This window comes from Python bivittatus, unplaced genomic scaffold, assembly GCF_059951505.1.
Source record: "Python bivittatus isolate LINGU-HERP-01145 unplaced genomic scaffold, Pbiv_v1 ctg000700_np1212, whole genome shotgun sequence".
Classification (NCBI taxonomy): domain Eukaryota; kingdom Metazoa; phylum Chordata; class Lepidosauria; order Squamata; family Pythonidae; genus Python; species Python bivittatus.
The window spans coordinates 82,084,749-82,102,400 of NW_028277098.1; the positions used below are offsets into that span (position 1 = coordinate 82,084,749).

The 17,652-nt window shown below is 37.3% G+C and overlaps 1 protein-coding gene across 3 annotated transcripts; it reads left to right on the forward strand.

Moving 5' to 3' along the window:
- The first annotated feature begins 39 nt into the window (after positions 1-39).
- On the forward strand, positions 40-8,569 carry MANBAL (mannosidase beta like). Of its 3 annotated transcripts, none has more exons than XM_007430241.4 (4): positions 40-94; positions 982-1,153; positions 2,567-2,763; positions 8,008-8,569. In XM_007430241.4, exons 3-4 carry the CDS (start codon positions 2,614-2,616, stop codon positions 8,113-8,115), a joined length of 258 nt encoding a protein of 85 aa, XP_007430303.1. In that variant the 5' UTR covers positions 40-94; positions 982-1,153; positions 2,567-2,613; the 3' UTR covers positions 8,116-8,569. The 3 variants fall into 3 exon arrangements, with proteins under 3 accessions (XP_007430303.1, XP_015743914.1, XP_007430304.1); XM_007430242.4 differs by lacking the exon at positions 40-94 and adding an exon at positions 118-266; XM_015888428.3 differs by lacking the exon at positions 982-1,153 and having other exon boundaries at positions 61-94.
- The last annotated feature ends 9,083 nt before the right edge of the window (positions 8,570-17,652 follow it).

Genomic DNA, 17,652 nt, shown 5'->3' on the forward strand with positions numbered 1-17,652 from the left:
GCAATGCGTTGCTACTGGCCGTTGTTAAGGGAGGAAGTACTTCCTGGGGGGATCGGAAGCGTTTCCCGAGAACGAGGTTGGGCTTGGGTTGGAGGTAAGAGGGCCGTTGGGCGTGGGGAGGGGTTGAGGTTAATAAAATTCCTGGAAATCTTTTGGAGGCGGGAATCTTGCTGTAGCCCCTGGTTTGAGAGGAAGAAGAATTATGTCTTTTTTTCTCCTGGACTTTTCTATTCTAGCGCTGGTCTAGCCAGCCCTTATTGATCTATGTGAGAACAAGCCTTCGCGTTTCTAATATTTTTCTTCTTTTTTCCCCCGTAACCGCCTTAAAAAAATCCTGAATTTTGCCCGTTTCATACCTGGCAATTAGTCTAACGCTTTCCCAAGGGGAAAAGAAGTCAGCGCCTGTGCTTTTATTGGTTCGACATTTTTTTAAAGTAACCTTTAGCAGTGGGGGACTGAAAATAAGAGAGGAAAAAAATCTGTCACTTCATAAATAGATGTCCCTAAGACTTTTTAAAAATGCATTTGGCATTTGGGAAAATGGCTTTTTCAACTTAGCTTTTTGTTATGTACAGTTCGCTGTGCTCTTCCTGTTTTCATAGATCTTAAGATGCATTGCTTTAATTAGACTATTTAAATTGCTTCCATTGATGAAGGGAGATTTAATGGTTTATTTTTTAAAATAATTTTGGGTCTTTTTATGTACAATACTTGGGCGGCAAGGCACTCTACAAAACCAAAAGTTCCCTTTGGTGTGTGCTGAGCCTAGAAAGATGTTGTCCAGCACTCAGAACAGAAAAATGTGAGAGGAGTCAGCATGGGAGGGATAAGTGTTAACTGAAGCTTTTGTTGCTGCTTCTACTGCTATCAAATTGCTATTTGATACTGTGCAGTTGTTTCTTGTAATTATTTAATCTTTCATAGTTGTACCTAGTTGCATAAATTAGACCTTAATTTATTTACTTCTGTGATGTATTACAGTTCTGCTTGAGAATTCTGCCTTGTCACATCATCACAGCTTTATCCAACTTGGTACCCTCTAGATGTTGGGATTACAATTCCCATAATTTTTATCCAGCACTTGGCTGTAGAGGATGAAACTCTGTTCCTAACTGCTAAGATCTGAAGCCTTTCTTTGAAAATCACTTGCCAGGTATTTGCCTTGGTTTCAGTTATCACCATCAAGTGACTTTATGATGACCGTAAAAAGGTTGTTGTGAATATTATTTTATTTCATGTGTTTTAATACTTTAATAAACCAGTGATGGATGGAAGAGTGATCTGGATGTACAGATACGTATCAGGGTGATTTATATTAAATCCATAAAGATGTTTGAGTCACAACTGTTTAACAATACAAATAATTATTCTTCTGCTCCCAATGTTTTTCTGATTAGTTACAGATAGTTCCATCTATGTATATGAAGTCTGATTTTTTTTGTACGTAGTTTGCATTTACTTAAATTGAATTGCATGTGCCCTTTGGTTGAACATTCACCCAGTTTAAAAAGACCCTTCTGGAATTCTTCACAGTCATTTTGCATTTTTTTTATCAACTGGAATAGTTTCTGAGTCATCTGCATACTTGGCCAACTCATTAGTATGTCTGGGAACAGAAAGTTGTTCAGGTACCAAGTCCACAAGCCGTAAAGGATATAAAGGGCAAATCAGCATTTTTAATTGGATGGGAAATGGACCAGAACCCAGTGAGGACAATCAAATACCAGTATGAGTTTGTATTGCTCAGAATAAATTGTTTATTCATCACAGTCATAATAGAATTTTACACTGAATCAGCTAAATATATCTCAATTTTCTAAAGAACAAAACAGAAGTGTAGTAAATAATCATTGGGTTAGGTATATACCCAAATTAGTCTTTGATTTGAATAACTAAATCCCATTTGAGTATTCTCTAAGTATGGCTAACTCTGGATCACAGTATTTTTTTTAGAATGTGAACCGTAAAATTAAATCAGAATCTTTTGTACATTAAACATATACATACATTTAAACAAAAATTCAATGCAATGGTAAAACGTTTAGCTTGGTAAAGAGAGAACAAAATAAATCTCTTAGGGCATGATGTGGTACAAGAGAAAAAGCCAATTTACTCATTCCCACTAATTAAACTTCCCAAAGTGTGGGAATTGCAGCAAGGGGACTCCTAAAACTAGTGTAAGGGCAAATCCATATTAGGGTGGTAGGAGTAGTACCCTGAAGGTATTCTGGTCCTAAACCATTGAGCATTTTAAAGGCTATAGCCAATATTTCCAATCACTCCCAGAAGTGGACTGGTAGCCAAGGAGGAATAGAACAGATGTTTTCACATAATTGTTGGACTTCAATCCCTGGAACTGAACTTCAAAGTGCATGATAGCTAAGATTTCTAAGACTTGGAGTCCAACACATCTGGAGCGTAACCAGTTAGTGGAGGCTGCAGTATAGTGCTTCAAATACCCAACACCATTCTGACCATTTGCCTCAGTATTTTGTTCCTGAGTGAACATTACAGTATGGCTTTATGAAAAAAATGTATATTTCAGTCGAACTTCTTTTCACTGCAGAAACAAGGTATTCCAATTTTGTTGGAAGCGTACTTAAGGACTTCACCATGGCTGCTGAGTTGGATTTTTCACCCCCTGAAATCCCAGAGCCTACATTTATGGAGAACATCTTGCACTATGGCCTTTTCTTTGGTGCCATTTTCCAGCTCATTTGTGTTCTGGCGATAATCCTCCCTGTTCCAAAGACATATAAAATGGTAAGCAGTTCTTGTCTGTGACATTTCTAGTGGTAGCTACAACTGGGTGTTGTCACTGACTGACAGTTTGGCAAGATCATTATCTGATTTTTTTTCTCAAATATGCTGCTTTTTCTTTCATTCTTTAGAGTACAAAGAGACATCAGTTGAACTGTATTTGGTCTATCGCACTTTCCGTGCATGGAAGGCCATGGCTCAGTTTTTGGCATCCTGGCAATTGCAGCTTTTTTCTTAAAGCAGAATATGGAACCTTTTATAGCTGAGGACCACATTTGTTTTTACATAATCTTACAGAGAAAGCACATGGCAGAACTGGGTGTGGCCAAAGCCAATACGGTGTGTGGTTTATATTGAAGCTGAGTGTGGCCAAGGCAGCGTTTCAATTTCCTCTTGCTTCCTTTTCTTTTCCCCATTCTCTCTCTCTTCTCATTTCATCTATTTCCACATTTATTCCACCAGGCTTATTGCCACTTTTACACTTCTGAAGACAATCATTGCAGAAAATGAACATAAGGAGAGAGAGAGCAGGCTAGATGTGGATATCTGGCAAACTGAAGGGGCTGTTCTTAATTAGAAACTTCATCTCCTTGCAGGGAAGTGATATAGCAAAGGACTCCAGATTGGGAAAAACCACAGTGGCATTTTATTTCTAGCTTGACAAAAATCAGGGTTGTAACCACTTGTGGACACAGGAGTGTTAGACAAGATTGTGGTTGGTTGGTTGGTTGGTTGGTTGGTTGTGTGTGTGTGTGTGTGTGTGTGTGTGTGTATCACATTTATATAGCCACCCATCTCACACAAAGCAACTCTGGGTGGCAATCATTGTTATGGTTTCTAATTGCCTTATATATTATGTTTTATATATTATATTTTATTCCTTATATATTATATTTTCTAATTGCTTTATATAAAAAGTATTTGCATAACGTGTATTTGCTACAGAGACATAATTGGGAGTTACCCTTGTCAAAATTTGGGTGACTTTTTCTTTTTTTACTATATTTTCTGAACGGGTAGATCACAGAACCTCAGAATATGAAGTGGTAGGATTGCAACAAATTAAAATTACAGCAACCTTCCACAATACCCAGTGTTCTACATCAACTCTCATAATTCCTAGCCAGTGTGCTGGCCAGAGGTTATGCAAGAATTTCCAGTACAGCTGGAAAGAGCACTAGGTTGAAGAAGGCTGAGTTACAGACTCATTGCAAGCTTTATAAATAAGATAGAACTTCTAAGATATAAGAAAAGAAACAGTAAACAGAAAGAATTATGAATAGAATCTTACAAATTAAGGTTATTGTTGGACTATTTGAATTCAACAGCATTAAGAATTTCATATTTTCTGGGTGCATTAGACATTAATACATCTTGATCTCCAAAATAACTTTCAATTTTAAAAGTAAATCTGATATAGAATTTAATCCAATTTGGAAACCATTTTAGGATTATAACGCTATATACAGGCTGGTACCACATTGAAAATTTGGGGGTTTTTTGTTTTATTTTATTTTGATTTCTTAACATAAAGTTTTTAATAGGTTGGGTAGAAATTATTGTAATAATTTTATGATTTATGCTATGTTGACTATTGCTATTGCTATTGATATATTATCAGGATTTTAACAGTGATTTGTAGTTTATACATTTCCTGTTTATCTGCTTTGTTTTATTTTTCCTTTTTTCCTTTTTTTTTGTGCTTGTATTTTTTTCCTTTTCCTATTCTGAAAAATTCTGAATAAAAATTTAATTTAAAAAGAGAGATTATTAAAATAGTTGCCAGCATTTTCCCTTGTGCAGACTAATACATCATCACTGAAAGCGTTAGAGGAATACAAAATAGTTCCAAGGGTTGGCAGCATAGTGGCACTTGCAAGCACTATGACACATATGATTTCTCTCAGATGGCTTCTGTGGGACCCCAACATAAAATGAAAGTTAATTTAAAGAAAATTATTTAAATGACCAACATCTTGCATGATCACCAAATCTCACACAATTTTAATAGATCCCACCTAGAATTTTGGAAGACATTCAGCATGAATGCCAAAATCTAAATGGAAAGCAAATACCCAAATGTAACACAGCTACAGTATTTTCAAAATGGCAGGAACTTGTTCCACAAGCTACACATTTTTCACATGGGAATTAGCCTTGTAATTAACGACTATGCAGTTTATTTATTTATTTATCATATTTATATAGCCGCCCATCTCACACAAGGTGGCTCTGGGCGGCGTACAACAATTAAAAAATTAATACATAAAAACAATTACAGATAAAAAACTATAAAAACACACAGAATAGGAGGGGATAAAATGAATAAGGGAGCCATTGTAAAATCTCCCCGGTCCCCTGGGAGCCCCAGGTCTGATACATAGCCAGGTCTTGAGGGGCTTATGGAATGTTAAGAGGGATGGAGCTCACTTCCAGGGGGAGAAGATTCCACAAGGCGGGTGCCACAGCAGAGAAGGCCCGCCTCCTGGGACCCGCCAAATGTAATTCTGTAGCAGATGGGATCCTCAGCATGCCTTCTCTGCCAGATCTGATGGGACAGCCAGATGTAATCAGGGAGAGGCGGTCCCTCAGGTAACCCGGCCCCATGCCATGAAGGGCTTTAAAGGTCAAAACCAGCGCCTTGAATTGGACCCGGAAGCAAACTGGCAACTGGTGCAGCTCGCAAAGCAGAGGTGTAACATGTACTGCCCTAGGGGCACACATAACTGCCCGCGCTGCTGCATTTTGCACCAGCTGAAGCTTCCGGATACTCTTCAAGGGCAGCCCCATGTAGAGTGCATTACAGAAATCCAAACAGGAGGTGTCCAGGGCGTGAGTGACAGTGATTAGGTCCCTCTGATCTAGGAATGGGTGCAACTGGCGCACCACACGAAGCTGTGCAAAGGCCCTCCTAGACACAAGTGCCACCTGCTCTTCGAGTTACCATGAAGAGTATATGTTATACATTTATTGATCTTTAAGATGCTAATTTATCTTTCCTTTTAAAAAAATTAATAAACCTTGTTTAACACCCCTCCCCAAAAAAACCCACACACAGTATACATACAGGTGCACACACACAAGCTGTTTCTTTATGAGGTTTATGAGGCACTTATAGCTTGGTTAACTGTATATGGTTGGGTGAGCAAGGCACCTGGCAGAACCATAGGATATATTGATGGTTTAGCCAGTTTCATGGCTGCATATGCTATCTTAATAGGTAGAGAGTAGGGGAGCGTAAAGAGTTCACAGTTTTCTTGTATAAATTTTAGGAATAAAGTGATTGCAAGGTTATATTAGATATGAACAATTTGATCCTGTGAAGCACATTGGAAAACCTTATCATCAAACTAATACCTCAAAAGATACTGTACATTCGTTGTCTGCAGTGATTGGCATTACACTGTATATTAGAACATAATTTTAAAAATACCAAACATTCAATTCTTCAAGATTCTAAGAATCAATGGACTGCAGAAAAGTGTCTAGCGAATGGAATTCTCATAGCACCTGTTTGGGGCCTATGTTATCTTCTGGAGAAAAACAATCATCCTTTGCCATGCACTGTTTCTCATTTAAAATTCATTCTGATTTTTAAAAGGAAGCATGGATATTCTTCACTTAGCATAGTTATTTTACCTGTTTCCATGTTTTCCCTTCTCCATTCAGAAACATTTAAACTATGCATTTTAAGTCTCTGAATGATAAATGCTTTTGCTTCTATTTCTCCAAAGGGTTGGAGCACTTTTGGCCAGCTTCCTGTGGGTGAATCACAACCTTTGGCATGCAAGCCCAGTCTCCTTTCTTGGAAGGAAACAAGCAAATTGCCATAGCCCTGTAACTTAAGAGAGATTTCAGCCAAGTTCATTATGATCAAAATACTGGCAGCTTTTCTCCCCTTCCCAGCAAAATCTGCATTGCTTTCTAAGAGCCTTAAAATCAGCACAGATCCCTGTGCCATCTTTCTGTGGCCTTTTCCAGTTGGCACACATTAATTGTGGACATCTTTAGAAGCCAAAAAATATTTATATCAAAACTTGTTTAATGAGGGAAAGCAATCTGTGCTTGTGGATTCTTCTAGTCATGCACATGTATGGTTTTCTTTTCTTTTGTAAACAAGAAGATGCTTTGATTCCAATAGAAAAAAATGGTTTCTCCATATCTTTGCAGTGAAAAAGGTTTCCAAAAATTTCCTAGCAGTTTTGTAAACTTATCAGGCAGTGTGTTACCAAAGCAGGCTAGAGAGAACGGGGAGGGAATATTTACAACCGAAGCAGAAACTGAACTCATGAAGTTTGCATGGATAGAGCCTAAAAATGTCAATCTTAAATTGATTAATCTGTATTTGGTATTCTGCTGATTTCAGACACATACTAATGTTTGTTAACACAAAACAGACAACACTAGAACTACTAGACTATAGTCCATAAAGATTTATACCATAATAAATATATTAAAACTTTAAGGGGCTAATTTATCCCTTCTTCTCTCACTAAGGGTCCTATATTAATTGAAGAGGTTAACTATTTCTGATGTTGAGGTTCACTATAAGGAAGGTCATTTAAACGCATATATTTATGCATGCATACAAAATTTGGAAAAAGCAATTCACTACTGTAATCTATTAGCCCTTTTTTCCCCTCCAATTTGTTCTTAACATCTTTGCTGCTTTTCTTCTCTTTGATATAGTTTTCACTTACATTCTTTGAGGCACCTCCTTCTCCATTTCCCTCCTCAAGATCCTTGGCTTTAGCATAGCGTTGCTATTTTCTGTATGCTCAGCTGATTATTAGCTGTTAGATTTTAACTCTTCCCTGTTTTTTCATCTCCCCCCCACCCCACCTTGGCTACAAAACAGTGGTGATAAGCATTCCCCATCTGAAAATACAGGTGGTAATATGCAATGTTAAAACTGTAGATTTTTTTTTTTAACTCAGTATTCATATAAGTCTCTTCCAAGTAAAAATGCCTAGGGTCAGCCTGCATAAATCTTTTTATTAATATTTTCTAATCTTTTATACTTTTATAATCTTCTAACATTTTATATCTATGTAAAAGATATAAATGTAAAACATGTAGTACTTAGAAAATACAATGCCTTTGCTTTTATAAATGATTCATGACCACTTTTATCCAGCATTCTCATGTAATTCTCATGTAATGAGAATGCTGGGTAAAATAATAGAAAAGATCTACAGCATATCCACAAAATCATTAATGTTCTGTTTCCTTTAATGAACTTAACAGGATACTGAAAGCTTTGAGATGAAAAGTGCTGAAGTAGTAAAGAAACCCAAAATTGCCTCTATCTCAGTGAACAAGAAGCTCAAAAAAGAAACAAAGAAGAAACGGTAAAATGGTATCATGATGAAATTTTCACAATACCCTTACGGCAACAAATCAAATGATATTGAAGATGACACTGGCAAAAAATGAACATTAAAGATATTTGATAAAGCTGTGCTTATTCTAGTTTTGAGGGAGTAGATATACTTTCTAAAATGGCTTCAGGTTTATTGTTTCATCTGATCTGTAGTAAATAGCCTGTAAGGTTAGTGAGAAACATCTTACAGTTTGCTTCAGTAAAAGAGGAAAAAAAATCCTTGGCCAATGTTTGAGGGAAAACTGGATCATAGGTACGGCCCATCACACCACCCTTTTCCATCTTTTAAGCAGTGGGATCAAGCACTAATACTACTTTTGTATGTTGTTAATATAATTGGTTCTATAACCTTATTGTTATTCTTTCATTTTCTTTTATTAAAAAAAGAGTCCTGATAACTGTGTCTGTGTTTAGCTTTCCTTGCATCTGAGAATTCTCTGGCAATTTATTGTTTTCCCTACTGTTGGTGTATAGTATCCCAAGTTGCTGTTCAAATCATTCTCTTTAAGCTTATTGGGCTGAATAAATGAGAACTGTAACTCCCGCTCAACAAAAAAATGAACATTTCTGTGCCAGTAAAGAACCTCTCACTAGGGGCATCAGCAAGTCAATTGTGGATCTTCTACTAGTATGTAAAATGTAGTTCTCTTAAGTGAGATAGCCTCCTTCATGCCTCTTGGCAGCAAAGTGAAGACAGGATTGTGATAGCTATGTAGTCAAAATAGAGCTATTGAGAAACTAGAGGCATCTGTTCACATTCTCGGGAAAATTCCCAAATCTGCAGATGGGAAAAAAATTAACTAGGTAAAAACCAACCCTGAACAAACGTATTCCATGCTGCGAAACCTATATCTTTATGTTAATAGCAGAGCATAAAATCTGCTTTGGTCCCTGCCCCTGCCATCTTATGATGTCCCACATGCAGGGTTACTTTGTGCAGACTTTATTATGCAATGGATCAAATGTGTCATGTCTGCCATGGGATCCATGAAGCTGGATCAAACTAATCCAGCAGAAAGTAGTGCCTTCCATGGGCAAGAGAATAAACCCTCCTATGCAAACATTATGATGTATCTATAGGAGGAGCCTGAGGGAGGTGGCTGATCTGCAGGGTTCGAATTGGCAAATTGACCCCTTCAGGATCACCTCCTTCCATCCAGCCATGGGGCTCTGTGCTTCCATAGCCATTTCTGTTTCACCTGCCAGAAAGATCCTCACCAAAGAAGTTTTTTTTTTTTCCTGCCCTAGTAGGAATACCAACTTCATGGAACATATTTCCTGAGGTCACTATTCCTGCTGATCCCAGATTTGGCAGAGGGGTTTTCCAAACACCACTTGCACCAGGAGAGCAGGTGATGGACAGCCTCCTCACCTTGTATCCCCTTTAAATTCAATGCTCATGATGTAAGCACTGAGTTTAAAGCAGTGTTTCTCAGTCTCAGCAAGTGTAAGATGTGTATACTTCACTTTCCAGAATTTACCAGTCTCACTGCAAAGGTGCAGTAAAAGGTCCATTGTCAGGGTAGCAGCAAACTGCTAGGCAAACTGCCAGGGATGTCTGGGGAATAATAATTGCCAGGGAAGTGGGGAAGAGCCCATGGAAAAGCAAAAAAACTCAATTTACTCTGGCATCTGCATAATGGAAAGCTGGGAAGGGAAGACCTGGAGTTAAACTGACATACTAGAATATTGTTGATGCAGGCCCAAAGAGAGAAGATTGAGCTTAATCCTTCCTTCCTTCCTTCCTTCCTTCCTTCCTTCCTTCCTTCCTTCCTTCCTTCCTTCCTTCCTTCCTTCCTTTTTTTTTTTTAAAAAAAACAGTTCTTGCCAATAACATAAAAAAAATAGCACTGTGCATTTTCTATGTTCATTGCCTATTTGAAAAGAGGTGACCATTTCACCCTTACATTATTCTGAGAAGGTATTGGGAATCCAGCTTAAGTACTGATAAAAATAACTTGCTGTTACACGTTTTTCTTTTTGTATTGGCCTTTCTAAACTCAGAATTTGCACAATGAGCTTTGGAGCAAATTAAGACCCACATTCTAGGACAGCATGAATGAAATTATTTGCTAGTACAATAAAGAGAAGTTGACAAAGATTCTGTACTGTACATTTATAGAGGGCAATGATCTATAAAAGCTCAGTAGTCTTTTGGTATATCTAGCACAGTGTTTCTCAACCTCAGCAACTTGAAGATGTGTGAACTTCAACTCCCAGAATTCCCCAGCCAGGGAATGGCTGGGGAATTCTGGGAGTTGAAGTCCACACATCTTCAAGTTGCTGAGGTTGAGAAACACTGATCTAGCATCTCTCTCTACTGGCTTCAGGTATATAGCACACTGCAGTGGCTGGGTAAAGGCTGCAGGCCATTTTCACCAGTCATCATTATCAGATGAGGTCACGTCCTTCACTGCATCTGAGTCTGTTCTTGTGAAATTTTGAAGAGCTGTCAGTGTGTTTTCAGCGATTCTCCCTTTCTGGTAATAGCCAGTTATCTTGCAACAGAGAAATAAGATAAGATGGACTATTTATCTGAAATGACAGGATCAGCCCTTGGTTTCACTGTCAAATTTTCCTGACATGTTAGAGTATTCCTGTAATATATTCAAGAAACCAAGTGGCCCAAAGATGGCTTCCAGAGGCACAGAGCAGAGCTCTAATTCTGAATTATGCATATCTACATTTTTTTCAGATTTTTTTTATCCCACCTTTATTATTTTTTATAAATAACTCAAGGCGGCAAACATACCTAATACTCCTTCCTCCTATTTTCTCCACAACAAGAACCCTGTGAGGTGAGTTGGGCTGAGAGAGAGTGACGGGACCAAAGTCACCCAGCCGACTTTCATGCCTAAAGTGGGACTAGAACTCACAGTCTCCTGGTTTCTACCTTGGTGCCTTAACCACTAGACAAATTTTATTGCTTTAGCTAAGGACTTTTGCAAAAATGTGAATAAAAATATAAGATTTTTATATTATTTATTTTTAACATATTGAACAAATTTAAAAATAAGGGACAATACAAAATATAAAAAATACAAGTTAATATTTATGTCATTGCTTTGATATCACCCACCCAACCAGAACAGACTAATCTCTTCAGCTAAAGACAAAAGCTGTAAGTTAATGACTATTTGTTAAAAAATTATTCTAATTTTCTTAATAACAATAGCAAAAGAGAATTGAATGCCAAATTGTACATATAAATAAGAAACATTTTTAAAATCAAAAGCAGGGAACCCTAATTAGAGAAAACTAATTAAATATGCAAGAAATAATTTCTCAGAATTATTATGATTATTTGGTTTTTTTATTCAAAGTTAAGTATAACATTGGAAAAGAAGAGATAAAGGAAGAAGTTACATCAGGGTTTTTTTATGTAACAACGGTTTATGCTAAATACTTGATAACTGAAATCTCCATTGTTTTGTTACTTAGTATAAGTGTGTGTGTGTGTGTGTTTATATACAGAAGGAAAAAATAGATGAATGAAACAAGTTTAACAAATTTAAAACACTAAAAAGTAAAAAAGAAGGGAAATAAAATATTTTTCTTAAAAGAAGGCTATTAAGTTTCTGACTTCCCCCTTTTTATACACTTGCTAATCTGCAATATTTATAAGCTTTAAGGCCCCCTTTAAAGCTAAATTGTAGGTGATTAAGCAAGCAAGGAGGAGAAATTGGTTGAGTTTATAGGAATCTTAGGCATTGTAAGAGGAGAGCTTGTTAGTTTATGGTAGCCAAAAATCAGGAAGAGTCTGGTAGCAACTTTTCCAACTAACAAGTTTTATTAAAAGGCATCAGCTTTTGTGAGTTGCCCTTCAGTTCGTCAGATGCGTATCAGTTTATCCACTCTATGCATCTGATGAGGTGAGCTGCAATTCATGAAATCTTATGCCTTTTATAAAACTGATTAGTCAGAAAGGGTGCTAACAAACTCCTGATTTTAGGACCCTTGGGCATGCAAATGTTGTAGCTGTCACATGTTCAGTGTCTTGAAATTAAACATCCTTTTGGCTTAATTATTTCTTGGTATTTTTATTAGCAGAGATACATCAGTATTTTAAAGAATAATAGGTACACCTGATATATGAGTGCTCTCAACAAAGCTGGACCTGGTTAGTACTTGGATGGTAGACCACCAGAAAGTATCAGAGCTGTAGGCTAGATGTGGAAGTCAAAAACATCCTCAGAAGAAGGCAGTAGCAAATCAATTCCATGTTCTTGCCAAGAAAAGAACATACATTGTCCATGAAGTCACCAGGATTCAGATTCAACTTGAAGGAGCTTTTACTTAATAAACAGAGTAGAACCAGGGGCAAAATGAGTTTCTGCTAATACCCATTTTTGTTTAGCTCCTCTTTCTCTGCTTATAAGGCAAGTATCAAAACCCCTGGAATCCTGCTACTTACAACTAACTGAAATTAACAAAATGAGGAAAACCCATTCATCTTTTCCCTAGGCTTAGAAGTTCTTATGTACTTACTACTTTCCAGCTTCTGGTCTTTTATCAGTTACTTATTTTAACTGAGGATGTTTTTACCTTCTTAGTTGCTTTAACAAAATATACTCACAGCAGCTAATAAAATAATCCAAAGCAGATTCCATAGCAAAAGTCAACTTCCAGTAATCTACTTTATGGACTGCAGATTTCTGGAGCATTTGCAAATCTTTCAAGAGGCATCGTCCCCAGCCAGTATTATCAATAATAGCAAGAGTAGATTGCTATTTTTCTCTCATGGGATAACTGTACTCCAAGGGGAGGTAAGACCAGTAATCAAACGCTCCTTAAGGAATGTTCTCTTCTATTGCCCCCCCCCCCCCTTTCCTTCTGGAAGAGCTATTTTAGAAGTTCCCAGTAGACAATGCCGATTTCTGCACTGAATTCTGATAGATTTACTTTTCTGCCTCTCAGCAATAAACAAGTAGGATGGTGGCATTTTTCATTAACAGAAAAATATATTTGTGTGATGAGGATTCCTCCCTCCTTCCCTTTGCAATTAGCTCCCTTTATTATGTTTCATTATGTTGCTTTCTGTTGACTGAAATTGATTATGTTAACAGCATGTCTTTATGCAGTTCCTGTTCTGGTGGCACAGTCCCCCGAGGCCCTGTAAGAAGTAGCTCATGACCAATAATCCTAGGGGCACAGTTCATTTAAATCCTGATTAATCCTTTTCAGACCTTCTTTACTTTTGTTTTGGTGTACTTATTCCCTGCCTTGCGGCAGAAAGTTGTTCATGGGATATAAAGAAGAAGCCTGGGGGCTGTTTTAAGGCAGGCAGATACCTGCCCCAACTTCTTCAGGGCCCAGAAATAGATGGTTTAGAGCTGTTTCACGGCTACTTGATTGGCTTCTTCTGAAGCAAGAACATGAAGCTGTAAATGTTCATGAAAATAAGAATATTCTCCTGGCACAGATGTGTGACTCTAAATTAGGGAGCTGGGAACGAGCGTGATTTCATTCATTCATTTGATTTATATCCCACCCCATTCCCAGAAGTATTTAACATTTTGCCTGGGCAATACTAGGGGACTTCCCATGTGAAGGCGCTGCTGGCAAACCTCAGCCATCACTGGGGAGCCATTGCATTAAGGAGACACATACTGTAGTCCAAAATAAGCATAGGAATTCTCCTGGATGTATCTAATACTACATTGCAAACCATTATAACTTTATTTAAGATAGCACCAAGCAAAATATGCTGCCTTTACTAATCTATTCACAGAATCTGTTTTCCTAAGTTCCTGCAGCTTTGGTATCATTTCATCCCATCATTTTTCCTTTAAGGATCTCAGTCAGGTTATGGCAATACTGAAGGCAAACCAAGCAGATTATGCAGACTCTTGGGTCTGTGTGATCCTAACCCTTCTGGAGAATGTTCTCTGTCTCCTCTTAAAGCTCCCCAAAAAACCCACTTTTGCAGCCCATAACATATGTCACTATGCATCATGGCCCTTTTGAGGTTCTGAGATTGTTTTAACTGTACACGACCCATATACTCGGAGGAGAAATGTGTCTCCCTGCCTGTACCAAAGACACAGGAATCATGGGAGCTGATAAGGTATATCTTGGAGGGATACAAACAGTAGGGACTAACCCCTCTAATTTGCCTTACAGTGAATGGGTGTTTTCTGCATGTCAAACATAGCATGTCAGCCATTTTTTAATAGTAATTTTATTAAAGATTATAATTACAACAGTAAAAACTGATACAAGCTAAAAAATATAGAAGAATAAAAAGAATAGAAGATGCAGAAAAGAAAGAAAAAAGGGAAAAAGAAAAAGAAAAATAGAAAAGAAAGAAAAAATAAAGAGTATAGTAAAGAAAAATAAAAGAAATATATAAAGAAGTGACTTCCCCCTCCATCACAAGTATAAACTATTTTAGTAACTTATGGCTTTCTCTTAGAATACAACTAATTGTCTCTTCTTCCCATATCCCATCTCTTATCTATAAACAAATCCATAAAGCCTTGTCATTTTCAGTCCTGATGTCAGCAAAAGTTCATTAAGGGTTACCAGAGATAACATATCTATTTTAACCTTGATTAAATAAACCAACTTTATATTTCTTCCTTTTACTTCTAACAAACTTAATCTTTAGTTCCTTCAAATAATGTCATAGAACTTGATTTATTTTCATTTTTTCTTTGTCCCTTCTCACAAAGTTCTTCCAAAGTTTAACAAGCCTCTTTTGTAAATCCAGTATAGGAAAATTATCCAGGTCACTCGCTTGGTTTGTTGTTTCTATATCCCTTTTAATTATTAAGATATCAGCCAGTTTCTTTTATATGTCCAATGTCACATCTTTTTCCATGTCATTCTTGTAGCCTATCATTTGTAGATCCACTTTCAACTCATTCTCGATCTTGTCAGGTAGAACTTGTTTCTCTTCCATAAAATCTGACACAATCTCTCCATAAAGGCAGATGTCTCTGTTGGCATTATTAAAATTTACTTCTGAGTCCATTGTTCAAAAATATCCTTCAATATATCCAATGTTAGAATATTTTGCTTCATTCTGTAATTGTAAATGAAGTTTAAGTGTTCTTCTCCTTTAACTGTAATATTTAGTTCCCTCTAGTGTCCAATTTTTAGAATCTTATCTTATTTTTTAAAATTCAAAACAAAAGCATTTTCCCATGGGAAGGATTCTTTATAATTAATTCCAAAACCTTATTTCAAATTTATCTGGACCCTTAGTCTGTTTATAACATTCTAAAATCAAAGTTTCAATCACCCTTTTGCTGTTAATTCCAGAAAAAAAATTAAGTTCTTAAACTTGTAGTTAAAACTTCTTTTGCTAAGGATTGAAGGAAACTCACCTGATGCTGTAAAACCTGTTGAGCCAAAGTTCCTAATAGCTGAAAAGCAGTTAACAAGCAATTTCTGAAAGTGATTAGAAAATAAAGTATGTGAATCTAGTGACCTTTCAAAGGCATTGACTGTGGTTTCAGCAAGACGTTTATTCCCTCGTATTCCTAGAGCTCTAAACCCACCGGAGACCACTGTCTTGCGGTCTCCTCGCAAGGAGCAGATGTCTGGAGCACTTGTAGGCAATCTCAAGTCCTCTCCTTGTCCAGAGAGGAATTACAAAGAGATGGTCTACTCACTGGCTCTTCATTCTGCTGTGGTCATTGGCTCCGCTTTTCAGAGCCGTCTTCAGTCATTTCTTCCTTGGAAGTCAGTGACTAAAAAAGGTCCCCTGCCCCATTGAAGTCATTTTCTTTGAGGGCCTGCAACAGATTAACAAAATGCCAAATGTATCTACTGACCCCAAAAGGTAGGAGAACCTTAGCCATTTTCACAGAATTGGCCCCTGTGATTATTAACCCTTGCTTTAATTTCCACAGCACTGTACATGTGAAGCTCATCTCAACCTCCAAAAACTTAACACTGGATTGCACTGTGGTTATAGAAGGTTTTAGACATTTAACTATTCTGAATCTCAATAAAATGTGCAGCCTGGAATCGAGGAGGGCATATATTTAATGTTACCATCATATTCCAGTAATCATATCACTATTATACCAAAATAGATCTTATTCATGCAAACAGGAGTAATACACACTTATAGTGAAATACTGTCATAATCACATATCAGGGTAGTGTTTTTCACCCTTGGTGACTTTAGAATGGGTGGACTTCAACTCCTAGAATTCCCCAGCCAGCAGAGCTGGCTGGGGAATTCTAGGAGTTGAAGTCCACCCATCTTAAAGTCACCAAGGTTGAAAAACACTGTACCAGGGGTTAAAAATTCTGGGTAACCATAACTTTTCAGATAAAAATCTCTCCATGATGCCATCTATGGTCCTTCAGATGTTTGGAGCCCAGATATGGCAGCCCTAGGCTATACTAGGGTCCAAGAATATATGAAGAAAGTCTCCTTCAGTTTGATAAGCCCTTCAACACTATTGCTTTGTCTTTCCACAGTCTAACTGAAATTAACTCCCTAACCTTAATTTGGCAACTGCCTTACTGACGTGTACCCAAAGAGGAACCTTCCATAGTTCACCAGAGGCCAGTCAAAATAGCCTCCTTATTTTGCTCTTTTAAACACAACTGCAGATCAGCTATTTTCTGCAGTTATTGATGTTCACGTATCGTGTTAAGCTAAAGTAAATTAACCAAGATTCAAACTAGCCAAGCTTAATGTTTTATATGACTACAGCCACCGGATTTGTAATCGAGTGTACTGCATAAATACAGCCAATGTGCCTGATTCTTCCTAGCAATTAATGAGTTTCTTCAGTTTATTTTTACAGAACTGAATTATAGTTCCATAATTCTGGTATTCCTTTGCTTCACTACAAGTGAATTCTGGCAAGATGTTTAGATTTAGCAATATCAGCATGGGTTTATTTATTGAATAGCTGAACAACCATCAAACAAATAGATGTAAATAATCAGTAGAAGCTGTACAATAACTTAAAAGAGGGGAAAGCAAATAAGTAGCTGAGCTTCATGGCCTCCATACGTATCAGACGTCCAGCATGGTGTATCTGAATAACTCTAGCAACCTCTGCTAAGGTTTGCCATGGCAAGCAAATTTTTATTTAAAAAGCAAAGAGAAAACACTTGGGCTACATAATATCCCAAATCCTAAATTTAGTTATAAAGCATACTCATTAGTTTCTGATGGCCATTGCTACAGCTAACCTTTTACAACCTTCCTAAATATTTCAATAAATTGGTCTTGCAATACCTGATCTGTAAGCGCTGACTGAGGTAGGTGGGAAAGTTTACTGAAAAGTGGCACAATTAGAATGGGTTTTATGTATTTCTTTACCAATGAATTTGTGTCTGGTTTTCCTCCCCCCCGGCAAAAAAGCAGTTCAATTCAGATTATTATTATTATTATTATTACTACTACTACTACTACTGAAGGCAGTAAACATACTTAACACTCCCGCCTCCTATTTTCCCCACAACAACAATCCTGTGAGGTGGGTTAGGCTGGGAGAGAGTGACTGGCTCAAAGCCACCCAACTGGCTTTCATGCC

Bases quoted from the DNA above. Each gene is read 5' to 3' on its own strand.
- MANBAL (XM_007430241.4), top strand. From the start codon at position 2,614: ATGGCTGCTGAGTTGGATTTTTCACCCCCTGAAATCCCAGAGCCTACA. The intron at 2,764-8,007 runs GTAAGCAGTTCT...TGAACTTAACAG, and splicing joins TTCCAAAGACATATAAAATG to GATACTGAAAGCTTTGAGAT.